This window comes from Haliaeetus leucocephalus, unplaced genomic scaffold (genome assembly GCF_000737465.1).
Source record: "Haliaeetus leucocephalus isolate CR32 unplaced genomic scaffold, Haliaeetus_leucocephalus-4.0 Scaffold1, whole genome shotgun sequence".
NCBI lineage: Eukaryota > Metazoa > Chordata > Aves > Accipitriformes > Accipitridae > Haliaeetus > Haliaeetus leucocephalus.
In genome coordinates, this window is record NW_010972437.1 from 22,408,173 (window position 1) to 22,435,346 (window position 27,174).

General features: G+C 38.4%; 1 protein-coding gene across 1 annotated transcript in view; it reads left to right on the top strand.

Annotated features, from left to right (window-relative positions):
- DIRC2 (disrupted in renal carcinoma 2) overlaps positions 1–25,886 on the top strand; it is a gene marked incomplete at its 5' end in the record, with an annotated part of 65,188 nt that extends 39,302 nt beyond the window's left edge. Inside the window, 5 exons of the mRNA XM_010569913.1 lie at positions 4,536–4,644; positions 5,278–5,345; positions 10,210–10,337; positions 20,844–21,026; positions 24,397–25,886. Of these exons, the coding sequence (XP_010568215.1) occupies positions 4,536–4,644; positions 5,278–5,345; positions 10,210–10,337; positions 20,844–21,026; positions 24,397–24,512 (604 nt within the window). The remainder of the gene's footprint in view (positions 1–4,535; positions 4,645–5,277; positions 5,346–10,209; positions 10,338–20,843; positions 21,027–24,396) is intronic.
- Positions 25,887–27,174: the final 1,288 nt, after the last annotated feature.

Here is a 27,174-nt window from a genome sequence, read left to right on the forward strand (position 1 = left end):
GAAAGTGACATCTCCAGCTTTGCAACTTCTCCCACTTGGGCTCTTTTGGTAAGACATGGTCCTGTCCCCTGCAGTGTTTGTACAATGTCTTGTGTAATGGGAATCTGATCTCAGAGGAACAGCTAAAGCAACTGTTGTATTAACGCTGAATAATTGTGAAGGCCTGTGCCCTGTAGGTGATACTGCACAGATGAACTTCCTGGGGCAAAGAAGAACCTCTCCCATGGTGTGGAGTATGGCTGACTTCACTGGGGGACTTCAGACTCTTGCTGTAATTGTTTCTTGGGTGACGTAGTGATAGGAGCTGAATCCGCATACCAAGGGGTGCTTGAAACATGGTAATTGTGGAGCTCTAGGCATTTAGTTACTACAGACCTATTGTGGGCTGTACTCTCTAAGTGTATTTAGAGCCAGCAAAAGCAGCTCATCCCTTGTCGTCATTGTTTTTTTTTCTTTTGCTTTTGGAGGCTTTTGTTTCAGTTTGGGGGAGTAAATAGTTGACAAGATGCTTAATCCTGTGCGTTCATCCTGGAGCAAGCTGGCAGTTGGGAGAAGGTGTGAGTACAGCTGGCTGGTTAGTCTGCAAAGTGACCTACTCAGGATATGAAAAAATAGCAATTCCCATAAGGACACTTAGTACACACAATAATGCTGTTACTCGCCCAAGCTGGTGTGCAGTGAGACCCTGCCTGAGGGCTGTGTTGTAAAAATGTTGCTGTTGAACAGAAATCCAAACAGCAACTGACTCCGCAGGTGAAATATAAAATTTCTGTTGACAGTACTCCATTTGGGAGCTTTATAACCATTAGATTCCTTGTTCAAAGTGTTGTAAACAGTGGACCTGAGATACTGGTAAGGTCAGGAGGTAAACAGCAAAGCTGGCTTACTATTCACAATCAATGAAACTTAAGAAAACAAACTGGACACTTAAATAATGAGCATAGTTTATAGTGTCTCCAAGAACCAAGAGGTTTTTTAAAATGCGGTCAGGTAGATCATTATATCTCACTTCCCTCTGGTCTTTATGCATTCTTCCATGCTACCCCTTATCAAAGGCACTTCTTCATTCCTTTGTACATGAAACAATCAACAGTTCATCATTAAACCCACTTATCTTGGGGAGCCTTTCAGCAACAATCCATCAAGCAAGGGGGGTTTATAAAAGAAAATGGTATCTGCCATGCTTCAAGAGAAATCCATCATCTGGCTCGTTGGGCTTCTAAGCTCTCTTGCCTGCCTAATCTAGGCTTAATAATTCTTGGCACAGAGAGCCTTTCTTTTGACTTAGTAATGTAGGCTGAAGGTAATCAGCTGATGGGTACCAGGAAATCATGATTTCCCCTTATTGCAGACTTACTCTCTGGTTTAAGAACTGTGTGTAAGGCGTTTAGGTTGTGTGTGAGCTGGTGGGCTGACCCAACTATGCACCAAATAACACTCATGAGAATTGAGATGTTCATCATTTCCCTCTTCTCTCCCCTGGGCTGCAGTTTTATTACTTCAAAATAAAGTTGCATAGCATAACTTTACCATTGAAGTCATTGACCTTTTTCCTTGGACGCCAAAGGGATCTATCACATCCTTGCAACTCCCACACTCCTTCATGCCTTCAGGTCCTTGAGCAGTCATCTTCATAAGCTGCTTCTTGCAGAGCTGTATTATACATATCATCTTAGGGTCAACCATCCCTCATAGGCCATTTTTTTGGGACTTGCTTAGGAACTTGGGTCTTCCTCCTGATTTGGAGGATTCCTGCTTCTGACAGATTATAATGATTAGCTGATCTCTGGTTATCTCCTGATACCAGCTCTCTCAGCCTGCAGTGGGAGACGACAGATTAGTCATGGTTTGGGAGCTAAGCCCAAATCTTTTAACAGTCTATCACACACTGTGACAAGTGTAGTTTGAATTTCCATTAGAAAAAGTACAGTGCCCTTTCTCAGTTTCTTGGGTGAAGCAAATATGACTTTTTTTTTCCCCCCTCCCATTTCACAATATGACACAAATTTCCATGGAAAAAATAATAATACAAGTAAATTGTTGATAAGTCTTAAAATCCACTTTCAGAAAACATTGTGATTTTTGCTTTGAAATAATTAGATGCTTTTAGCCAGTGACATGCCTTTTATATTTTCAAGGGACTATGTAAGCAATTTTGAAATTTCATAACAGGGTTTTTGTGCATCATTATTTCTTTAATGAAACTTTCATATGACATCACCATCCGGTGATGGAAGCTGCTCAGAGTGTGCCTGATGTTAATAAGCACTATCAAAGTTACTCTGAAAATGGTGACTGACTTTGACGGGGCTCCCCTCTGAACCAGCCTGTCTTACAGATTCTAGTGGCGTTAAGTAGATTTCTTAAAAAACAGCAGAAAAAGTGAATTCGTATTCCGGCAGAATGGTTTAACAGAGAGGCTAATGCTGATATTCTGTCATAAGGGCTGATACGATGGAAAACAGTGTGGGTTCACCAACTGATGGTGTGACAGACAGCACATTTTTCTATTTTCAGTGGAGCAATTGCAAAATTGCAAAAACAAATACAAGTGACTGGAGCCATGAAAAGTGGAGCTGCTACTTAAGGTACATGTTTCAAATAGCTTCAGCACTCTAATGGAGCCAGTGCTAGCTATTGCTGGACAAGGGGACAGAATGACACCTGGTGATCGGTGCTGCTTTGTCACTGCTGTGCACCCTTTTTCCTGGTTACCTTCCTTATTCTGGAGACAAAGGAGGGTGGCAGCCTTTGTCGCTGCAGGATGTCATGATGCAGAGTTGGTTCGCTAGTATTGGTATTAGGAGTTGGACATGGCACAGAGCAGCTATCCCACGTGCCAGTCTGTCTCATTGCCTGAGTTACAGGAGACAAATACGCCACAGGAGATCTCAGTCAAGTAAGATACAAAGTACTTGCCCCCTCCAAAAGTAGCTCTAATGAAGTTGAGGTTCAGATGGCCAAAGATTTTGAATATTGAGCAAGCGTTATTTTGGAAAAGTACATTCAGACTTGTTCTCTCTTTGCAATCTACGACATGGCTATATAACATCCAAGCAAAATGGGCGCTTTCCCTTTTATTTTATTCTACAGATGTAGAATTAGCTTTTACATGGGTTGCATGAAATAGCATCAGAAAACCTGCCTTAAGACATGCAAGATGATAGAAGATAGACTAGGATAAGAGTATGGTATTCTTAAGAGACAAAAAAAGTTGTCAGGAAGACAGCAAACAGTTTAGCATTCAGAGAAATATAAGCAGTGTGTGGAAAAGCTGAAAGTTTGGGATTTGTTTTTCTTTGCATTAAAAAATAAATCTGACATGAATGATATTGAAAGAGGAGGATATGTTCATGTGATAGAAATGTGTTATTCAAGGAGAGGATGTGTGAAAAAGAACAGTGCAAAAAAATGCTGGCTGGTGTGCTGTGCATGGATCTTCTAGGGGAGTAAAACAGCGTAAGCTGCAAACCTCTGAATGTTTTGGAGAGTATTTGAAGGTTTCTCCCCCTCTTGGCTTTTGTAACTCTGTGCTATCAAATTGTCACTGCATGCCAAGGAACTGGTACTGATCAATATCAATTTTTTGTAAATTGTTTGGGAATGGGGGGAGACACATTTTGTGGTTACACAGATATTCATGGGATAACCTTGGAATCACCATAAAAATCTCTTCACTTTAAAATATCACTGTTGCAGAGTCCAAAGCATGTTTTCTGTTTTTATTCCCAAATTGAAACATTTTTGGGGAAAAGTTGGATGTCTCTTCCCAAAGATTTTGCATTTGCTTTTGGTTACGGAGGGTGGGTGGGGGAAATTGGAGGTGGTATTTGTCTGCCAACTCCTGTTTAGCTGTGTACAATGAAGATGATGACACAGCTTTGACTGCTTCATCTTCACTGAATACTAAAGGTTGAATAATTTTTAATTGGGAAGAAAAAGCAAACACGTTGTCTATTTAGAGCAGAATATTATACTTGTCTCTGTTTTTTGACAGTTCAAACCGTCAAAATTTTCCACTCTTGCAACTGTACCCATCTCATTCCCAGAGCTCTCCCTCCCTTTCACCAAAATAAAGAGAAGTAAAACAGTTTAAAAAAAAAGAAAAAGTACAGTTCAAAAAGTATGAATATCTGATTTTATTCTTGAAATATGCTTTTTGTCATTTAAATCAGTGCTTATTGTTCCTAACATACACTTAGGCTAAGTAGGTTGCCCATGCAAATGCATGGAAGAATTGCTTGTGGAAATGAGAAACACATGAGCCCAGCAAGTTACAAAAATCTATGAGTTACATGGAGAGACTGGCTTTTTTTATTATCACAGTGCTAAGGCAGTAACATCTCAGCCACTGGAATTTCAGTGGCATGGCTGGACACCTTTCTGTTTTTTCCTGGCTCGCTCGTTCTTCAGACCTCTGCTATTTTTCTTGGTGGGCAGAATATAGATTCTAGGGTGTCATTTAATCCAGCAGCTAATCTTGGTGCAATTTCTAATACAAGCTGCAGCTAATTGCATATGTTTTGTCTTCACAGCAATTTCCGATTCTTGATGGTTGCTTTAGCCTATGCTATACCACTGGGTGTTTTCTCTGGCTGGTCTGGTGTTCTGGATTTGATATTAACGCCAGTTCATGTAAGCCAAGTAAGTATCTCCTGGCTGATAATCAGCAGCTATTTTGTAAGTGGCATGTTCCATTTTGCACTAGCATACAATTTTATCAGGTTTTTATGTTTAAGATGATATTAATACATATGGACCACTTTTCTCCTGAAATTTTAAACAAAATAAACTGTAGCTTTGGCATTCCAAACTGTCATGATTCTACCTGCTGACTCTCCACCAGCAGTAGGTGTTTTCAGAACCATATGAACCTTTTGACAATAAGGAAGAGGCAGGTAAACAAATGCAAGTATTGTTGGCTGCTGTACCTTTAGTAAAAGAAAATTATGTTTACCAGGTGGAAAAGATGAAGTGGGGAGAAGAGGATTTCTAAGCTTTTGATAGAGTATTATAAAAATCCAGAGGACATTACTCAGATTCTATAAAAAGAGGTCACATTTAGGGCATAGGCTACTTAGCCATACTTTCTTTTATTGAATTTATTTCCTTCTGAATATCTAAGGAAAAGTCTTGCACTTCAGATTGTTGTCAAGGTCTGTTGCTAGCAGTTTGCAGCTCCTGCACACCATTTGTTTTGAAAGTAACATCTTAACATCTTATTTTCTCAGCTTTAACACATTTCTCTGTGTTTTGTTTTGATTTTTTTCCTGTCAGGTAGATGCAGGCTGGATTGGATTTTGGTCTATAGTTGGAGGTTGTGTTGTTGGCATAGCAATGGCAAGGTAGGAATAATTACATGTCCTTCTCCATTTCTTCAACTGTGATTGTCATTTAGCTTATCCTCTTAATAACTTAACTTGTTTTCTCTCATCGTCTAGAAACTTGAAATGGAAAATGCATTCTGGGGTTACAATGTGTTTCTTGTAGAGCAATAATTTGTATATTCCATGTTAGTGTTTGCTGGGGCTTGAGAACTCCACGTGCGTATGCCTCAATTTGGCAAGTCGTACTGTTACTCCTGACAAGTGTTTCCTGTGTGCTCCTTTTAAACACAGTTCTTGTGAATTCAGCTGCCTGGTATGAGGGAGAACCCGTTGTAGCACATTTGGAAAGCATTGAAGAAATTAGTGTCTGTCTCCTTCCATCAACACTTTTGGGCATATTGACTCCCGAAGGGATATTGGGAACGTAGCGCAGGCAGCCTACCCACAATAACATTACATTCCTCCACAGAGAAATTAGTCTGGGCCTGTTTTGGCTATGGTTTTTATATATCCAAACACAGCGCGCTCTGGCCATCATGAATGCTGATGACATGGGGAGTGGAAAAGCAAGAAACGGATTGCCCTTCCAAAAGGCTGCTGCTTTTTCTTCATTGAGATCCCCTTTAAAAAAGGGAGTGGGGGGAATGGAGAAAACATCTTTCAGGAGGTACTTGAGCAGTGAGTTTATAAAACTGATTAAAACCAATCACATGTTCACCTTGCATCTGGATATCTAAACATTGTTCTGGCTTCTCTATGTCCACTCTAAATTTAGAGTCCAGTTCTGCAATGAATTTAGCAGAAGTGCAGGGGTCTGTCATCGTTGCAGTCATTGTGGGATTGTGGACCCAGAGAGGCATCTTTTTAGGACAGAAATTGAAGCTCTCTTTTTTTCACTTGCTGTGCATCATCAGAGTACACAATGCATAAAGAAATGTGAGGTTTCTCATCCTGACATTTTGCAGGCTGCCTAGCAACTGCAACAGAGGGAGAGGAAAAAACTCCTGACCTAGGGAAAAGAAACAAGCGCTTTCCACTCACCCATCCACTCCAGATGCAGGCCAAAGGACTTGAAACAAAGTTCACACCCTGATTGCCTCTAAAAAAGAGTTGCTTTTGATTAGCTAAGCTCAGATATGAGGTTTTCTTTCTAAGAGAAGTAGATGTTTAAAACCAGCTGCGATAAATGACACAGATGCCGTAGCAGGTTACATGCTGAAGCAGGTAGCATGCCAATTTAATTTTTTCCATCATGAATTAATCTCTGGTATATTTGCAACATTTCAATAGTAGAGGGGCACCCTTAGCAGCTCACTTAACTTTGTTAGGAGAGAATCTGCTGACTCAATGCCAACACGCAAATCTCAGTCTTTATGGTAGATTAATTTATTTAATATATTGCCTGGGTTAAGTTTCAAGAAATGCTGACAGTCTCTTTAACTGCTTCAAAATTGATTTCAAACCTTGTTGAATACCAGTATTTTGTAGCATTCGGAGCTTTGCTTTTGGGTAAATTAAAAAAATACCAACAGTCTGTCTCCAAATATGTCTTTCTAACTTTGGCGATACACAGTTCAAATGGGAGGGTTTGCATACAGAAAGGAAGGGAGGAGGTGATTTGTCACTCCTGATGGATGACTCTCCGTCCTAGGCCTATTCAGCATTTATCTGTGTAGGGTTGAATCAATGACGAGTCTGACTGTAATCTGCTGAAAGTTGTAATTAGGAAAATTAAGTAATGATTCTTGTCAGGGCTGACAAGTTGATGTATTTCAGTGTCAGAACTGTGATTTGCTAAGCAAGCAGCTCTCTCCCTTAACCACGTCTCAAGAAGCTGTTGGTTTTTAGGATTTTTTTTCCCTAATATTTTTCTTCTGCTAATTTATCAAAGCAAAATTGGTGCAGTTTAGGAATTCACTCCTTCCATTTTTGTCAATGCATATTCTACCATTTAGAACTGGAACAACCTGAGCCTTGCCCTGGAGCATTTGGTCCTGCACATCACAGTAGGTGTTAAATCATCTATATTTAAAGTAATGCCCAGTTTGGAAATTTGTTTATCTATCTCATTTTCAAAATGGTGCAAGTTTTCCTCAGCACGATACATAAATCCTTCTGCTCTCCACCCAGTGCTGTCCCAATAGCCATGAACTTAGATATGTTTAGCTAATTTGTGTGGTGCATTTTTATAATTGAAAAGCCTGGGCTTAGGCAGCTGGCAGGTGCTGTACCCTTTGCTGGCAGCTTTCAAATGATACTGGTTTGAAGAAAAGGAGCATCAAAAAGCGACATTCATATCACTGCATGGAAACATAAATCTATTTCCTTTTCTCAGATTTATTTTTTTTTTGGCCACATCTTTTTTGTTAATGATCATAGATATTTCTGAGGTTTTGTCCTCCATGGCTCAATTTTTCGTCTTCCTTTTAACCTGCAGTGTAGTCAAAATGCCGAAACTTTATGACATGGTGATAATTTCCTTAGCAACAGACAGTATTGTCAGCAATGCAGGTTTGTGATTAACTGTAGGATCCAGCCTAGGGCTGGTTTTGCTGGGTTGCAGGAGACTTACCAGCAGTAGGCTCAGAAGTCTGTTTCTGGGAAAGTATACACCTTCTCTCCCGGGGTGCCTACTTTTTTAGCAGCTGCAGACATCCCTTTACACGCTAGATGATGAAGAAGGATTTAAACAGAACAGAAGGTTTTGAAAGCAGATACTGGGGCCAGAGGATAAAAATAATTTCTCTCATTTTTTGATTGAAACAAGTATTCTGAAGACTTGAGTAGATTTATAGTCATCTTTATTCTCCTGTAACCAGGCAAGAAGCAGAAGTCCCTCGATTACCAAGTTCAGGCTAGTTCGCTATGTCATTTTTTCCCATTATTTCTGTTACTGGCTGAATTCAGTAGCTGCATAAACCTTAAGTTTCTCTTTGACCCTTCTGGAGTCCTTTGATATCTGAGAGTTCCTTGGAGTGCACTGCTACCATTGATACCCAAACCAGGATCTTTGTGTCAAAAAGAGCTCCAGCTGCTCAGAAAAGGTAGATATTTGCTCCACTTAACTATCTTGAATGGTTTAGCTGCATATCATCCTCCCATCCCCACATATCCCTGGTGGTAGGATAGAGATAGAGGATCCCCTAGAGATCCCTTCCAGACCTGTTGTGTGTGAATGTCCCTCCCTGAAGGCTGGTATTTCTCACGCTGTGTTTCATTAGGCAGGATATACGTAACTGCTCTTGCCTGTACAGAGACGGAATAGTGACGTTGTCTGCTGCCAGGCAAAGCAGTGAGTCTCTGTGGAAGGAGCTGAAAGTTTGCACTTTGAGATGCTTCTGAGAAGCTTCTAAAATTGCTGATTTTGACCCCAGTGATCCCCAAGAATAATTAAAGAAACTGGCAAACCACTGAGAAGAGGTGATCCTGATTGCTGGATTTGAATTGTCAGAAAAAAACAACAGTAGCAGCTAACCTCTGACTATTGGAGATTAATGCGTAAGCCACTTGAACACTGCAGTCATAAACTTTTAAGATTATATGCAGCATTGATCTTCCACTACTGCTTATTGCATTACTCGCTGCTAAATTCAATGTGGAATTAAAGCATAGGGAGAATGAAAAGAAAAGAAAAGTGTGGGGGTTTTTTTGATTGCATTACTCATACATCTCTTATGGTACATGTGGAGCTGAGGTTCCTAGTTCTCAAAAAGTTGGTAGCATTATCTGTTTTATCAAGTAAGCTATAAGGTATCTGCTTGTAAAGATGTAAAGTGATGTTTGTCAGGGCTGAGAAGGCAGTTAGCTGACAGACAGACAGATTTCATCAGGGACAAACCTAGGTGGATTGGGCTACTGTTAAGCGTAATCAAGGTAGGAGGCTATAAGGGCAGAAGACACTCTTTAGACATACATACCTAACCTGTCTGGCCCAAAATCACATCTCCTAAGCAGGAGATTATAGAAAATTACTAGTGGATAAATGACATTGCCTTTTCTAAGCTATCTTTTTTAGTAGCTGTGTTGAAATCCCTTTTGAAAAGAGCAGTTGTACTGATAATTATGTCATGTGAGTGCTGCTCAAATGCATTCTGTCTACTTGAAAGAAAAAGGAAAAAAGATGAAAAAAGCCATTATATCTTCAGGTGGTATAAAGATCATATTTCCCCCTGTGTAACAGCCAGACTGCCCAAGGACTTGAGGGGCTGTCCTCCCCCAGACTGTCAGTGGGGTCTGTGTAGGAGAGGAGTGGCACCAAGCTCTTGGTTTCTGGAACATTTCAACCCAAAACAGCCACTGGCAGGGGGACTACCTATGTAAAGAGTTCCTGCTTTGCCTAAGCCATCAAGAGCTTCATCACCAATGCATCCAAGGGTTCAGAAGCTGTTCCTTGTCATCTTTGATCTAGGGATTCTGGTATTTTGAGTTTTGTCATTTCCTACAGGAATGAATCTTGACACTTAACTATGTCTTGAATGAAATGCAGCAACCTCCTCATATGCTAATTGAGTGGTGTGTCTGCCAAGGGAGACTGGCAAACGCTGACAAAACAGCAATATAAGTAGTGGTGTGATGTTGTGTCCAACAAATGCAGAAGAAAAAAACCCACCCTTCCTCTATACCAAGTGTTTTCAATTGATGCCTTGAGAATTGTTCTGGTTTGGTTGTTATTTTGTGACAGCTAAAAAATCCATGGCTCTTCAGCTTGACAGCTAGAAATATCACCATTCTATAAAAATGCCTTTTTTCTATTTCTGAAAATGAGAAATGATTTTTGAATTGTTTTTATAGCCTCCAATATACTGAATTAATTGTCAAGTATCACATTTAAATAATATGAAAATCAGCATTTGTAGTGCTCTGATCTGTGCTTTTATTTTAGATTTGCAGATTTTATCAGGGGCATGCTGAAGTTCATACTGCTGCTGCTTTTATCTGGAGCAACGTTAGCATCAACCTGGTTCACTCTCACCTGTCTAACTAGTGTCACTCATCTGCCTTTAACCACAGGTATCGACAATGATTTTAATTCCTATTACTTATAATTGGTATTGCAGGTAAATATTTGCAGTCTTAAATAACTGTATTATAACCTGGTTTGGTATCTTTAGTAATACAGTAGTTTTGCCAAGACAAAAAAAAAGGCTTTAGAAAACCTATTGAATCTGAAATATCTTTAACAGCTTTGAATAACTTCATAAAAAGATTAAAAACTAACAAAACCAATAATAAGAACCCAGAATATAAATTTAAAATTGATTTTTGGGACTGAGTGTTTTTCTGTTTTGTTTTGGAATAACAGAGGTGAGAAATAAACCTAGAAAAATCAGTTGAATGGGAGTAGCTTTGCATATAAGAAATGATGACGTGTGGGAATTTAGGGTTTTGAAACTTATATTAATTATTGGAAACACGTGGTGCAGTTCAAACCAAAGTGACCCATAGTATTTTCAGCCATCTAAATCTATCCCTGCACTGTGCTGTCCTCTCCTTTGCACCTGCATGCAGGTTCAGGGAACTCTTCCAGCACAAAATTAGTTCAGCCTGCTCCTCAAAAAGATGGGAAAAAAGCTGTTTTCAGGAGTGGGGGAAAAGCTCAGAGGTCTACTCAAGCTGCCAGCGAGCTATACCCTTAGTTGAAAATTAGCACTGCTTAGTTCTTAAAAATCTGTCCTTCACCTTACTGTCGGCACCAAAGGACTGATCCACCTGTGATTCCAAGACCTTCAACAGAGTAATGAGTTACAGTAAAACTAAGCCATCGAGATTTTTAAAAATATTTATTCAAGAATTCTGTAAATCCATTTTTAATAAAGTGCCATCTTTGTTATAGGCAAGTTTATGCTTTACAGGAGAAATGAAAATTGTGTTTTTTCCCATTTTTAATTGAGAGCTTGGTGTGGAGAGTAGTATATAAAATACTGTTTTACTCAAATTAACTTAATTAACTTTGAGTTTCAGTAAGTGTCCTTGGTGCATTGCATATGTCACAACTATAAGCTAAAGTGGGTACAGCAAATTGAAATACATGATCAATTCAGGAAAAACACCATCTGGATGGATAGGTCAAATCTGTGACTTACCTTGAAATTTCAACTTAAAAAAATTCTGCTTAAATAAAACAATTTATTCGATAAACAAATCAAATTTCATGGTGGCTTTTGTCATACCAAATGACCACACTTTTCTTTTCCATCAAATCTAAAATAAATGCAATAAAAGCTTGTTTCTTCTGCTTGTCTGCTTCATCACTACAAGCCTGCAGTAATGTGGATTTTTACAGTAACTCTATCCTCTGAATTGATGCAACAAGCCAAACACGTAAATGTTCCTTCAAGTCTATGCATATGAATGAAGTAGAGAGGTTTCAAGAGGTGAAAGTCATTACGTATGTACTCAGCAATGATCCAAAACAAAACCGATGGAGCTCTGTCTCTGATTTTATTTTTTGTAACGAACTCAGCATGCAACGTAGGTTCTAGAAGAATTCTTACTTGTTTATAGCATGTAGGTGTGTTGTGGGCTTGGGTGGTTTTTTATTGGACAGGTAATCCACTGTCAGTACATAAAAGTATGTAAGGTATTTGGGGTTAGTATCCTAAGCTAGCATCCCTTGATAAAAATCTAGGGATTGGGTTGTTCTTTTCATGCAGTTATCGTTTCTTTTAAAATGGATGATTCCTTAGATTGAGTTGTAAATTATATTTTAGAGTTTTCTGTCCGTGCTGTTCTTATATATGTCACTGTAAATGTTGAACCGTTTTCTATAAAACACAAGCTTGTTTTGGATAGAAGTGCCAGCAATATGGTGCATTCCTCAAAAAAAGGCAGTCTAAAGCATCAGGGCCTAATGTGCAGCCACCAAATAAGATCTCTTTTTTCTTCTGTGGCATAATGTTTAAAGTTCACAGATAGGCTGGGGGGGGTCATATCAGCCTTTTCTCATTAAAGTTCATATAAACTAGATGTAATGCACCTGTTCAATTTAGATCCTTGTACACAGAAAAGCAGTGGTATATCTTTATGAAATATGCTGTTATGGATGAAAACACACAAGCTATTTAAGCTAATTTATAGGACTTCATGCTAGATTATTCCTCAATGTAATGATGCAATATGACGATGACCTCTGCATTCCACAGTAATTGGGAGAAACAGTACATTTGAATTGACTTGGATGAACTTTTTTTTTTTCTTCTTTTAATTAAAAGTTTGCAATGTAGAGTATATGAGAGTATAAATGTAGGAGGTCAAATGCAGGCTGTTGGCTGGCAGCTTTGGGAAGTGATTTGAGGTAGCTGGTTAAGGTGGAAGTTACTCTGCATACTCAATGGACGAGTGTTGACAGTGGACTTCCAGGTAGTTATCTTCTGTGTGTTTTTGTAGAGCTGGAAGATGTGCAAAACAAAAGCAGCCATCATTTTTTTTGTTATTCTTTTTTTTCTTTTTCTTCTCCTTTTTCTTCTCCTTTTTCTTTTCTTTCTCCTTTTTTCCCCTCCTTTGTTTTTTTCTTTCTCCTTTTTGTTTTAGAAGAGGTCCATCTAATGCTTTGTATCCCAGAGCAACTTTGCAGGCATCACTGAACACCTGGTGCAAAGCAGGGTTTGTTGTGTTACTGAGGGCAACAGGGTTTGGTGTTGCCAGAAGGTAGTAGGCTCCTCAACTTCTTCCTGTCCTGTGGCAAAGACCACAAGTGGCTTGGTGGGACTACAGAGCCAGGGATGGATCTCGGTCCACACTTTCAGCCTTATTCAAATACTGAGGCAGAGCGGGCAGGGTTCAAAACTGACTGTTGTGGAAACTTGCGGGGGGGGTACACTTGATCTTGCAAGGAGGTTTTCCCTTCCAACCATCTACCTCCCATTTTGTGAGAGGCTTCCCTCTCCTCTCTTGCCCTGCCTCCGATGTTCTCTTGAGCAAGTCAGACTTTTCCCTACAAAACCACAAGCGTTGCCATCTTCAGCAGTACCTGGAAACTGCTAAAAATATCCACGTGACCTGAGGGACTGCTGGTACAGTTAAAAGAGAGCTCTTCCATGGGACAGGACCATCATTTTGATGAGGAAGCAAGATACCTCATGGGAGTCTTTGTGCTGGCCCAGGGGTTAAGGCAGGCTTCACCCTCGAGGTGAAGGCTGGTTAGAGAACATCGTCATCTGCGTCATCTCACCTGGCAGCTGCTTGACCTATGAATAAAGTTTGCATCCATAGGTAGACCTTGCCAGTGGTTTTCCCAGGTCCAAATGTAGTCTTTTCCTTTAGCATGTGGATATTGCGTGACATACATGCTCATTCCCCTTCTGAAAACCCTCTGCCTGTCTTCTCTCACCTGGTCTCCAGAGTAAGCGCTCAGGTGGGAATGTTTGCACACAAGCAGGCTTTTGAAATGCTAAAAAGATGAGGGAGTTTGGCTAATTATTCACCCTAAAGGAAAGGGAAGAAAATCTCTAAAGGCTTGTCGTTAAAATACAAACAAACAACCCCGTTCTTCTAATCAGTATTCTTTGTAGCAGTTGTAGTAATGTCTGGTTTAAATATTGGGGGAGGAATTGTATTTGGAAAAAATGGTCACAGCAAAATGTTTTTTCCTGTACTTGTTTGTGTAATATTCTCCTAATTCCTTGTAAATAGGCACGACATCATCTAAAGATATTTCCTACAAAATGTAATTACTTAGAATGGGGACCTTTAATGCAGATATTAAAAATCAATGACTGCTTTGTGTTTTCTTTAAATGATGCTGTTTAGCATTGTTTGTATTGTGTAATGCATGCGTTGCTCTGCATTATCATAATATGCTCAGTTTTTTTCTCCTGCCACAGAGCAAGACAAGTTTTCTGTCATCTGCTGACTTCTTAATGTATCTCCAAAAGATTTTATAAAAAGTGTATTCGGAGTCATGTGTATGAACTATAACTGCCAGTGTGGAAAAAAAAGGAAGCAAGGCAGTAATGATATAGTGTCATCATAGCTACTATATCATCTGTCTAAAACACCTCTCATCAGCTAATCACAGCTCTTAAAAACCCTTGATTCTGGAATCGGTTTATATTTTAAGCAAGCTTGAATTTTCTTTTAAGAAATTTTAATTTTAATGTATATTATTTGCATTTTTCGGCAAGTTTCAAAGACAATTTTATGTACACATTGAGCATTAAAATAGTTTTCTCCATTGAATTCCCAATGCAGCTGCTGATCTGTTTCTCTGTGCCAAGTTTATTGTTAGTTTGCTTTGTACTGAACTTCATTATGTGAATTTATGTACAATGGGATACTTTGACCCAAAATAATTGTGTAAGGCATTGTATTGCCAGTTTCAGTATCTTGCCACTTTGTATTGCTGGTGGTATCTCTGGATACAAATACTAGCATTTTCCAAAAATTGATATGCAACGCTAGTTGCTCGCAGCTCAGATTGAATGTTTTCAGCATAGCATATCAAGAATATTCTAATATTTATGAGCACATTCAGCAGAATTTTGCTTTACAAATTCTTTTCTAGTGCTGCATGGCAGATACTCTGAATAGGGTGGCAACTCCATGAGTTGATGACTATATTTAGGTTAAGCAACCTACACTTTATTTTCAGGTTCAACAGACTGAACATTATAAACATATCTGTCTCCCTGTCCTCATCTACAAGGCATAGTATTGAAAAAGAGAGACGTTAATGATTTAATACTGATTGTTTTATTCTTTGAGTTTAATTTCTTTACTATAAACTAGATGTACTTGGTAAGTATAAGGCAGCGGGATACCAGAGGATAAAACAGTGGCCTGAAAACATTTCTTTTTCTAGCTTCAGCATTAACCTGCTTATGGCTGTGGGCAAATCATTACCCCCACTTCTGTTGTGCTTTTTGCACTCATAAGATGGGAATAATGACCTTTGGCTTCCTGAAGGCTTCTGTAAATCCACAGATAGAAGAGTGCTTAAAGAAAAACTTATTTAAGTGTTTTATTTAAAAGCATTTAAAAACCCCAGCGTTAAATAGCATACAATGCTTGAAATTTGGGAGGAGCCTTTGAGGGATGAATATCTATAAATCTGGCCACTTCAAATATCCATTGATAGCAAGCCTCAAATATTGTATGATTTCCAGCTGCCCTTTTATTTTTTTTTTTGAGGCTCACTCAGTAATTTCTTGACTTTTTAGTTCTCCGAAGTGAATGCTCTGCTTTCAAAGCAAGTTCCACTTGCTTTTCTCTTGGGAATTATATAGAACAAATCCAATTTGATCAGATTTTTGGTTACTTTCATAACTATATCATGAGAAAAGAATTTGATCAACGTGTGCTGGAATGGAAATCCAGGCAATGAAACATACTGATGTTATAAATGTGCGCTACAGGGACATCCTTCCTCTATTGTGTTTTTTATTCCTATAAATGAATTACAGTAAAAATCACTGTCTTACCTTGAGGGAGTCACATTTCTCATGGAAAAATTAAGGGGGATTTCTTCCATGACTATTCTTACCATGGCCAGTAGCAAGAATTAAATTATAGGGAAGTTTCATTCCGCTTTAACAGACTTTAGAGAGTTTGGTAGGAATGAACTTTGAATTGTTCAGATCATTCATAGGCCTACTAAAGTACTAAAGCCAACGAGGCATGCATCCACATGAGGCATTATCCTTTCATTCTGGCATTTGGGATACTGTTATAATGGGCAATAACAAAGTGCCCTAGATCTCAGTAGGTTTTTCTTTAAATTGTATGCTGCACCCAAGAGAACATACTCAGTTGTATTTACTTTCCTGTTTATCCATACGAAATTTGTGTGAATCTTGGCTCAGTTTGTCTGAGAACTGTTACAAAATGTACAGAGTTCAAGAGTTTCTGGCAGAGGACTTTGGAAGAAGATACTGAGGACTTTGGAAGAAGATACTGTACCACCTGCTTGCACTTGATACTGCTCTACAGTGTCTGCATTTACTTTGTAAATTTATCTGCAAAATATTTTTTTTTTTTCCTTAAGAAATGGTAGTATTTCATATTCTCTGTTAAAAGTCAGCCAAGATGTACGTGCCAATGGGTTGGTAAGAACTATTTACATCAGTGGAGGTCCTTTCATTAATTTCATTTGGGTTTGGATCAGGCTCTGTAGTTATACATTTAGTGATGGTATAATTTAAGAGTAAATTGCTAAACATGTTGCAGAACCTCCTGGGAAGTTCTGGGAACTTGTTTGGATGTCAGAGGTACTTGAGACTCCTTCTGCTGTGTTGGAAGCTCATCTGGGGACACCAAGTGTACACTGTCATTTAAATCACATTGCTGTTTGAATTCGTAATTATTTTTTTTTCCTAATTTTTTTTTTTTTTATTGGTATAAAGCTTTTGCCACAGCTTGTGGCTGGGAGAAAAGAAAGTCTGTTTCTGGGATACGGGCATGTATTTGCCATCTGGTAGCTGAAGACCTGCAGGGGATAGGAAGCCAGAAAGGAACCTTCCTTCTTACTGCTTTTTCTCCTTCTTGTGCTAAGCCACTGTATCACCATCAGTCCCTAGTCGGTACCTTGCTTCATCTAACTGGTAACATCTCTAGTGCTGTTATCAAGGCATATTTCATTCCTCGCTTCCTTCCTGGCCAGGAGGAGAACAAGCACTGAGGGAATAGCATGGGTTGCCTCACACCTCAAGCATGAACATGACGTGACACAGCCTAGCTTGAGCCTCCTGCTGCAGCAGCTCCATGCCAATTCTCTGAAGCAGCTGTGCTTCGGATGGGTGTTTTGCCTTTCCTCATCTTTTTGCAGTGGCCAGGCTGAGAAATAGCTGCTTAATTCACACAAATGTCTTTAAAACACAACAATAATCAAAATAGTTTAAAGAAGCCCAGCCCAGTTCCATTATTTATTAATGTCCACAGCTGCCACTGTCTCGGGTGCACAACTTTGTGCATAGCTTCATAGGCAGTTAATTCCTTTTCCTAAGTAAAAGTGATCTTTTTTCATACTAATAGCATGACATGCTTCCCCAATGTATGCCTAGCCGAGCTAGTTGTTTGTTCTTGTTAGGCTTTAGGACATAATATTAGCTTCTTGGTAAATCATCTTTCTTTTTTTTTTTTTTATTGTCAGCACTTTCATATCCTTATATTAATTTCCAATGACTGTCATCAAGATTGTCTTAATTGAAAAAACATTCACTGTAACTTTAGCAGCTGTTCTACAGTATAAAATCTTGGTAATTGTTTGTGTTCGTTCGATGCAAGGTCGCTGTAATGGAAAGTAAATGGTCTCCGTTAATAGGTGGTATTCTTCCTGCTAGAGTATCTTGTTGCCCATGAGCTGGAATGTGAGATGTCCTGTTCAGTGTATGAAACAGGAGGCAAAAAACACTTTTGAACTCCTACCTGACTTCTTCCTGTAACTTATTTTTTGAAACTGTATTTTGAAACTATCTTATCTTTGACTTTCTGTCTAATTGACCAATTGGATTTGTGACTTAATTGCCAAGTTAATGGAATAAGCTTATTTGTATAGCACTCAGGAACACCCTGGATGATTTATAGGAACATGAAATAAAAAATATTTTCCCATCACTACAAGATATAGCCATTAAGGGAGACTTTCAGAGCTTCTTTTTGTGGTTTGCCAGCTAAAAGCTGTCATTTCCATTAGATCTTAGAACTTAAATCGGCATCTACTGGACGCTATATTCTGCCTGTCCTTTTGCCTTGACATTTCCGCTTATTAATTCCAAATATGTGTGTACATATACATAGACCCTGTTTTATAAGTACCTGTGATCAATCTCAGCTGAAGTGATGTCACTGGTATTCAGCTGGCAGTTTTTGGCGTGCACACAGGAGGCGGGTAATACTTTGGGGAGAACCAAAAGGTAGTGCTAAAGCTGCTTTGCTCATGGTAGTATGGAAGTGTGAGGTGTGTGCTGATGGGTGTATTTGCATGACTGAGGCAAGCTGTCGTGACAAGGAAATGTAAGGGTGTAGTTTCTAAAGTATAGAGTTATTGCACTTGTTTGCTTAATGCATTTTAGTAAGTGATGAGCAATGATGTAATTCAACTAGCATATTTTAAACTATTGAATTTATTTTGAAGGCTTCTGTTTTATGGAAACTCTGGCATCTACTGTATTGACTGAAATTTGAAGTCTTGATCTTTTAAATGGCTGATAATCTTAGATGTGTATTTTTGCCTTCATCTCAAGTGAATCTAAGTTTCTGGAAAATATACATCTAGGCATTGCCTCTACTCAGAGACACATGATTCCTCTTTCCCAGCTGTTGCTTTTTATGGAAGAGGTTTCGGTCTTTCTGCAGAGGTATTGCCTCTGGCACTCTCTGTATGCAGCTCCACTTTCAATGATGCTGTTGTGGCTTTCAGCAGCTTCACAACTATTTCCACTGTTTGAGTTTCTGATACAAAATTACAGCTGGCTACCACCTTCTTTTCTTTAGGGAAAGTTCTGAAAATGTTCTCCAGAAGTTACAAGTAGTTATCTGTAGATATCTTCAATTGATTGTAATGAGGGACAGATGTTCATTTGTCTTAAGAGATTCTTCTGTTTCATCTACGTGTTGGTTTCTCAAGCCAACACAAAAGTTTCAAGTAGCTGAATATGTTTGGATTTGCTGGCTACACCTGACAGCAGTTAGAGACAGAGCAATGTGCAGTGGTGTTTGAGGTAAACAGGAGTTGAAAGAGAGGTTCATGAAATTTTAAATACTGATGGGGACTTGCAGCAAAAATCTATGGATCTTGTAACTAGGGAATCAGTTCTTCAGTGTTAGCTAGAAGAGCCCATTGGGAAGAGCATCCTAATACTGGTTTGGTTTTTTCCTTCCTCTCTGACAACTCTTGAACATACCTTACATCAATTTCTTTGACTTTTATTCTGCAGTTTATAATAAGAGAATTTGAGAGTTGGAAAAGTTACCATGGTTTATTAGTTCTTTTTTTCTTTCCTTTTTTTCTCTTAACAACTCAGAACATTCTGGTATATTAAAAAAAGGCAGGGGCCAGCTGTCCCTCCTGAAGTCATGCTGTCTATATCATCTTTCTGGCTGGGGCTTCTGTCCTCTTTTTCCTGGCCAGGCAAATCCTCTGTAGAGAAAGAAATACGTCTTTGTGCCTTGGAAGCAAGCCACATCAAATGGAGGATCTGATAGCCCTTTCTGCTTCTTAGTGCCTTTATCTCTTTTCCATGATTCTTCATATTTTAAGAAACAGTGATTTTTTTTTTTAATTTATTTTTTTTTTAAGCTGGAAGTTTCCTACTTCCTTACAGTTTCTCAGTTGAAAGCTTGAGCAATGCTTAACAGAAGATGAAGCAGAACTGTTTCAGTTCTCCCCTTTCCAAGACACAAGAATGTAAATTAAACTGAAAATGCAGTTTCTATTTTATATAAACATATATATGTATATGAAAAAAAATTGTCTAAGGATTTTGTACCATACTGCAGTGAAAAGATGCTATAAATAATTTCCCTATGACTTGGTAACACTTTTGTATCTGAAGAGTTTTTCTTTACTTTTTCTTGTCATTTTGGTGGAAACCTCAGAAATTATTCCAGAATTTTCTTTTTTTTTCCAAGCCATCTAATCATTTCCTTACACTTTTTACTTGATCAGTAACCTCAGGTTGTTGAGGCTGCAGGTTAGGAAATCTCCCCCTTCCCAAGACAGCAATCAGCGAAGACTTATTTACATTTCTGCATAGGTACTAAAACTTCTGAAGTTTTCTTTTTTTCAGAAGTGGTTGTAATAGGCTTATTAATAGATAATATAGGTATATTAAGTATCTATATTAAGATATTAAGCACTGTAAATTATTTGGTGGTGTCAGAAATTGTAGAACAAAATATCTGAGGCTACTGAAGAAATGTCTTTATTCTTCTGTTGATTTGTCCAAGAAAAAGAATTTGTTGTACAGCAGTGAATAATCTGCATTATCAAATAGGTCCCGTTCCTGCCAGGCGCCGGGTGCCCTTCATTTCTTTTTGAAGCCAAAAGGGATTCAACATGTTGCAGCTTGGACAGTGCTGAATACTAATGTCTTGATATCTGGTAGATCATTAGTATTTATGTGTAAAATGGAAGCAAAATTAGTTTTGACCTTTAGAGCTAAGTCAAAAGGTTAATCCATGTCCATTTCCAATTTGGTGCATTAATTGCTCCCTTTCCTAATTGTGCGTAGGACAATAGTTTCTGTTCATTTCAGAGGTAAATCAAACTGTAGGTGATGCTTTGCATTCATAATTTAGTTGTTTGTTTTACTTACAAGTGAATTCCAAATCACTGAATGTGTCTTCACAGGTTGTGTTTAAAAAAAAAATCAGTATTTCTGATTTTTTTTTTTCCCCACCCCAAATCAATGCATGCATTCTGCCTAAAACTAGTGGTATGTGATATGCTTTATGATACACAGAGGACAAAAATAAGTCTATGCATTTTTCAGTTACTCAAGTATTGGTATTCTTGGCAGCTCTGAATAGGGGGAAAAAATGCCAGCATGAAATTAATAACTGTTTTTGTTTCTGTTGTAGCTACACTGTACACATCCTGCATATTGTTGGGTATATTTCTCAACAGCAGCGTACCAATATTCTTTGAGCTCTTTGTGGAGACAGTCTACCCTGTTCCAGAAGGAATTACCTGCGGAGTTGTCACCTTTTTGAGTAATGTGTTTATGGGAGTGCTTTTGTTTTTCCTCACATTTTACCATACAGGTAAGAAATATAAGCTACTTTGAAAATAAAATTCTCCATTAAGACATACCCTTGTCAGTAAAGGGAGGATTTGCACATACAATTTCTGTTAATAATCAAATGTTTGAATCCCCCTATGTAGCAGCAAAGGAGAATAACTTTAATTGTTCTTTTCTATATGCATGCTAATAAAAATGAAATGCTTTAGTGCAAGATGCATATAGTCATATTCCACTTAGAATTTGCTGTAGCCAGAAACCTTCAAGATACACACTGTTGTCATATTTTTATAAAAGCCTGGGTAATGTGACCATTAATGATGTTTGTATCTGTGGGTGTTCAAAACCACAATAAAACTAAGCCAATCTCATGCTTTGGGGTGTAACTTTATTGCCCAGGAAGGGCAAAGAAGAAATGCTCCATTTCTGGTCAGCTCCATTCAGTGGGTTGGACATACCATTGCAGGGGAGAGAGCATCCGTTGATCACTGCTCAAAGATGAAATATTCATTCCTTTAGATAATCCAGTGGCCTAATCAGGCACAACAGTGGTTTGCTTGACATTTTCATCAACTTCTTCAGACTTTCTCAACTCTTAAGTATTATTTGCTTCCTCATAACTCATAATCCTAATTTTCAACTTGCTATTTACTAGGCTATAACATATATTATTACTTTAAGGTGTAAAATAAGAACCCATCTTGCTTTCAAAGGGAAGTGGTCTTTATTAATGGTTTTCAAACGTGCAGATTTTTGGTTTGTATTTTGTTGCTGTGGTAAACATTTGCTTCATGATGCAAAATTTGTAAAGCAGTGTTTTACTTCTGCTTTGAAAGCATTAGAAATTGTGAGCTTTTATATATTATCATGAGTGCCTGTACTTCTTAATATGGTGTGTTTTATAACCAAGAGGAGACTGACAAATTTCAGAATGAATTGTGCTTGAAATTATGAAGGTTACAGCCTGGGGCAAATTTTCAGTGTGGTTTTTGTGTGTTTCTGCCAGGGAATCACAAGCAGGCTAACAACCCTGTTCCAAATTGTGGTCTGTGAACACAAACTGAGAGAAATGTTTGGGGTTTTGGTTTTCTGGGTTTTTTTGATACTGACATTGAACTGCATCATTGTAAAATCTGAATTCCATCCCTGCTAGCCTTGGTTGGCATGATGTTTAGTCTTTACGTTTTAAAGAATGCTTTTATGATTCATTGGTGTGAACTTTGTTCACATATACTATTATTTCCAACATTTAGAACTGAACTAAAAAGATTATGCAGAATATTCTGAGAATTTTTTCAGCATTTTTCAGAGTAACAATCCAGTGTTTAGAATTACTTCATAATTGAGGATGGGAATACAGTGTCTAACTTCTGACTGAAGGAATATGATAAAGTAAACTTGTTCCCTTATAAATAGGGTATTTGGGCCCATTTTTTGTCTCTAGTATTTCTTTCCCTAGCAGGTATCAGTACATGCAGGTAAGGATAAACCTGAAAGTAGTATATTCATACACTTGGAAGATTTTCCCTATTTCTTCAAAGGAAAAAAAAAATATATATAAAGTAATTTGTGCTTAGGACAATCCATTCTCCATGATCTCACAAATGATCAAAAGTACAAGAGCACACGTGATCACTGGGAGGGATCAATGCCAGTGGGTGCTATTGGCTCCTTTGATAAAAAAATCCTTTAGAATGTAGATAACAATCTTAAACATTTGTCTTTCATTTGATTCAAATACATCTTCTAATGGCATTTAAGAAGCTTGCAGATAAACCAGAACTCAGTCAAATTCATCTTGTTCCCTCGGTCTTGCTTTTTTAGGCCAAATAATCTTTAGTAGTTTTAATTCGGATTTCTCTCTTTTCCTCTTCATACTCTGATATTGTAAAGGCTGTGAAAGAGCCAAGTCCTGGAAACTTTCCAGTGCACTGAAGGTTTTTGGTCCAGCTAGCACGGTGGAGATGTAAACCTTTCCAAAGCTCAGCTTCCCTGCTGGTACTGTGCCCTGAGACCCAAAGCCACAGCTTCTGGATGCAGTTTCCTTTGCCTTTTCTGCAGGGACTTCCAAGTGAAAAACAAAAGCAAATTGACCTGGAGGTTCACACAATCAATGTGTTAGTGTGTATCGCCCATGCTGTCACAAATTCTGGATTACAAAAGACTCGAAGGATTCACAAGTTAAATTTGGTCTTTTAGAATATTTGGGTTAAAGTCTGTTTAATCCAGTTAAGCAAGAGTATTATAAGGAAAATAGTAGCAAAGCGTTTGCCTATTGACTTCTGACATCATATAACATGGTCTTCTCCAAGCCTACAAAAATTTTACTAAGGTTTTAATAAGATTACTGCCTAAACAAATCTGTAAGGGTTTTTGCTGGATGAGGGAGGGTGTTGTTGAAGGTTACTGGCTTTGGAAGGTTGATTTTTTAGGTTTTCTGACTTTTGTCCTTTGCATTGTGTAATATAAATTGTGCTTTTTGTTTTAGCAATATAAATTACAGATTTAAGAAAGTAGTAGTGCTGAAGTCTTGATTTTGATTAACACAGACCTTGAAGGAGAGTTTAGATCCTGTAAAAATAAATAAATAATAATAATAAAGGAAACTTAGGGAAAAAAAGATAAAACACCATCTCCAGTAAAATTAACGTTTCTTCAGTAAATTGACAGATTTAAAAAAAAGGAAATTGTGGTGCACTTCTTTAAAAAAAAAGAACTGAGTAAAACTGCTAATTAGTAGTCAAATATCAGACGATAGGATTTCTTGAATGTGGAACACAAGCTTTTAAGAGCAGTACATTACGTGTAACAGCTAAAAAGAGGCTTCTGAGGAGCTGTTTGTGCAACTAGTTTCAAATTGAATTGATTGTGCTACTCACAAGTTTCTTCTGAGCGATTGGTTTTCCCCCCTTATACCTTGTAGCAGGTTTGATTCAAAATCAAATCCTGCTTCTTCTTACGCTTTTAATTTGTTTTAGTTTTCAATCCATAGAAATCAAAGAATTAATGAGTAGAGTCTTCAGAAGTGGTTTATTCTCCGTTAGCAATGATAGATTTCCTCCCCCCGTTCTCTCCACTGACAGTTTGAATAAGGAGGATTAACATTAGCTGGAGGCATTGGTTTTACATATATATATAAAATATATATATTAATATATTTATATATAATATAAATATTAATATATTTTACATATATATATACACACACACACATAAGGTGTCCATGGGGAAGTCTCATAGACCATGTTAACCATGTATCGATCGAGAGCTGTCAGGATTTTGTTCAGAACACAGCGATTTCCTTCAAACCCGCCATCAGTGAAAGTTTTGGTCGTTTTAAACACGGAACATGTTTGATAACTCTGAGGTTGGGTCTGTTTTCTGCTTTACAGAGTTTTCCTGGTTCAACTGGTGCCTGCCAGGATCATGTCTGCTCAGCCTGCTCCTCATCCTGTGCTTCCGCGAGTCCTACGACAGACTCTATCTTGACGTTGTCGTCTCTGTGTGATAATGCCGGACTGGTGAGGGGTTGGAAGAGACTGGAAGTCAGCTTTGCAGTCTGCACATCTGCCTGGATTTGCACAGCTGAACAGCAGAAGAGCAAAGAAATTACAAGACTTAATCGTGGTTTTATTAGGGTGAGGGACAGTCTGTTCTTACGTTCAAGACCACCTTGATTTGCGATAAACGTGGAACTTGAGTGGTGATAATGATGCTGAAATGCACAAAGATAATATATAGGATGTACAGGTCCTGGTGCCAGAGCTGGGGCTCTCTATTTAAAAAGCTGTTGATGTAGCAGTGAGGTGTACAGTTGTGTGTGCGTGTGTGTGTGCCGACTCACGGTTATACACACTGGGGTACCAGTAATCTTCAGAGTCTTCTATCAGAATAGAAATAGTGAATAATCTTAACAAAAGATTTAAAAAAAAAAAGGGGAAAAAAAAAATCTTTTTTTAAAGATCTCTCTTTTAAATGGCTAGTCATTTATATAATGAATGTCCATTAAACAGTTAAACTAAAATGATTTGGTGCTTGTACACTACATTTACATTCTAATAAAGTGATTTCTGATATAAGACACTGGTACCGGGGTTTTTAGCCATACTAAATATCCCAAACAATCCTTGCAGTGTTGTTAGAGGTGTTTGTTATCACCCTGGAGCACATCTAAACGATAGCTTTAGCTGCCACTGAAACCCAACTTGCACCCGCAGTCGCCTCTGAAATACCACCATGGTTCTGTATGTCCTGAATATGGAGCATCTGTGGTATCTCAGAAGTTTACTGGAGAGTCACTCTTGGTAAATGTTGCTGTTTTAAAGGCCACCACTGTGTCACGTTTTCATCCCCCATCTCCGGTACTGCCTTTTTTACTGTGAAGACCTGTTCATGCCACTGAATACTGTGGGTGTGGATGTCCAAGTCCCACTAGTTCCCTTCTGATACTCTAAGGTGTGTGTGGTTTTTGGGATTAGTTTATGACTGAGGGTGACGAAACAATATTGTTTGTTAACCCAAGTCTTTAAAATCACTGTTTCCTAAAAAAAAAAATCTTTCTTGTTGATGAGGCACTCTGATGGCGAAATGACAATGAGTTTGACAATGAGAAATAACTCATGAGTTTTGGCATAATATGGGAAATATAATGCCAGCTCTTTTTATCAGTACTAACCTGTGGTCATTCTGGCCCTTACTTGAACATAAATATTAAAGACACTTTGAATAGTTTTTTAACTCAATTTTAAACCTGCTAATAATTTCTTAATTATATTCTTAGATTTCAGTTCAGCATCATTTACAGTATTTCCATGTGTGTGTTCTGTGCTCTGTGTTAGGGGTGTGTGTTTGTGTGTGTATGTGTGCGTATTTATATCTATGTATACACAAATAAAACTTATATATAAAAGATTTATATATAAGTTATAAAAGGGTATGTGTTTACATAGGTTTATTTTAAGTAATCGCATCTCTGGATGGTGGTATGCCACTGTTTGTAACTAAACCAGTCACTGCCGTGAATGGAAACGCATAGATACGCTGTCTGCGACATGAATTTTTTTCAGGGGATGAATGATTTCCTATTGTAGCAATTTTATCGCAAGGAGGTGCATGCGCATGTTGGAGGAGGCTGGTGTGCAGGGTTCTGAGTCCACAGAAGTCTGAATCAAACGCCCTTTGCTCCTGTGCAGGGCTCTTCTCTGCCACCCTGGGGTGACACCAACACTTGTAAGCTCAGTCAAATAAGCCCTGAACTGAGCGCTACCTTTCAGACATGGATCCGTTCATTCTGTCTGCTCTTTTTTTGCAGAGAGAATATGCTACTCATACGTTTAACTCAGGAGTGTATCTGTGCAGTAAAATAAAACAAGCTGTTCCTTGCTTTTATGTTTTCAGAGCAATGGATGTATTTACTGTAGTAACAGAAAATTGACTTAGCTTATTGCCTATATCAGCTACTAAATGATCTTTTCTGTCTTGAAGCAGGGTCTTTATAGGAATGGAACTAACCTACATTGGGATAACTAAATCAATCTAACCAGAACTTTCAGATCTGCTGGCATCATCCTCTTACTGTTATTCAGATGAATGGTATTAACTGTCCAAGTTCTTTTTACTGTGTTTTAGTGCCTGGAATAGTTGCTGTATCCAGTAGCTGCTGCTACCTATTGTCTTCTGAAACCAAGGATTGCTTGCCAAGAGTCTGATTGGAGTTGCATTGTCATGGCAGAACTGCAAGCTCGGATGACTCTTCAGAGCTCTGCTTCTGCAATTTACTGTAGCTATATTAAGATTAAAATTGTACAGCTCAGGCACTGTCCCGAGTGACAGAGATTTCTAATCCTTTCACCGTCCTGACTATTTTAAGATGGAGAAGCACTTCAGGCAGTATTCAGACTATAACCTATTTTGCCTCTGTTCCAGAAAGCATTGAACAATTCAAAATATTTGTCAGTGCTGCCAGATGCAGACTCTCCGTACAGTCAAGGCAGAAGAGCAAACATCTTGTTTTACACCCTGTTGATAGTTCTTCTGAGTCGGTATGAATTGCTCACTGCTCTCCTGAACTTTGATGCTTTGGTAGAAGTTTCTGTGTGGTGGGTTGACCCTGGCTGGGCACCAGGTGCCCACCAAAGCCGCTCTATCACTCCCCTCCTCAGCTGGACAGG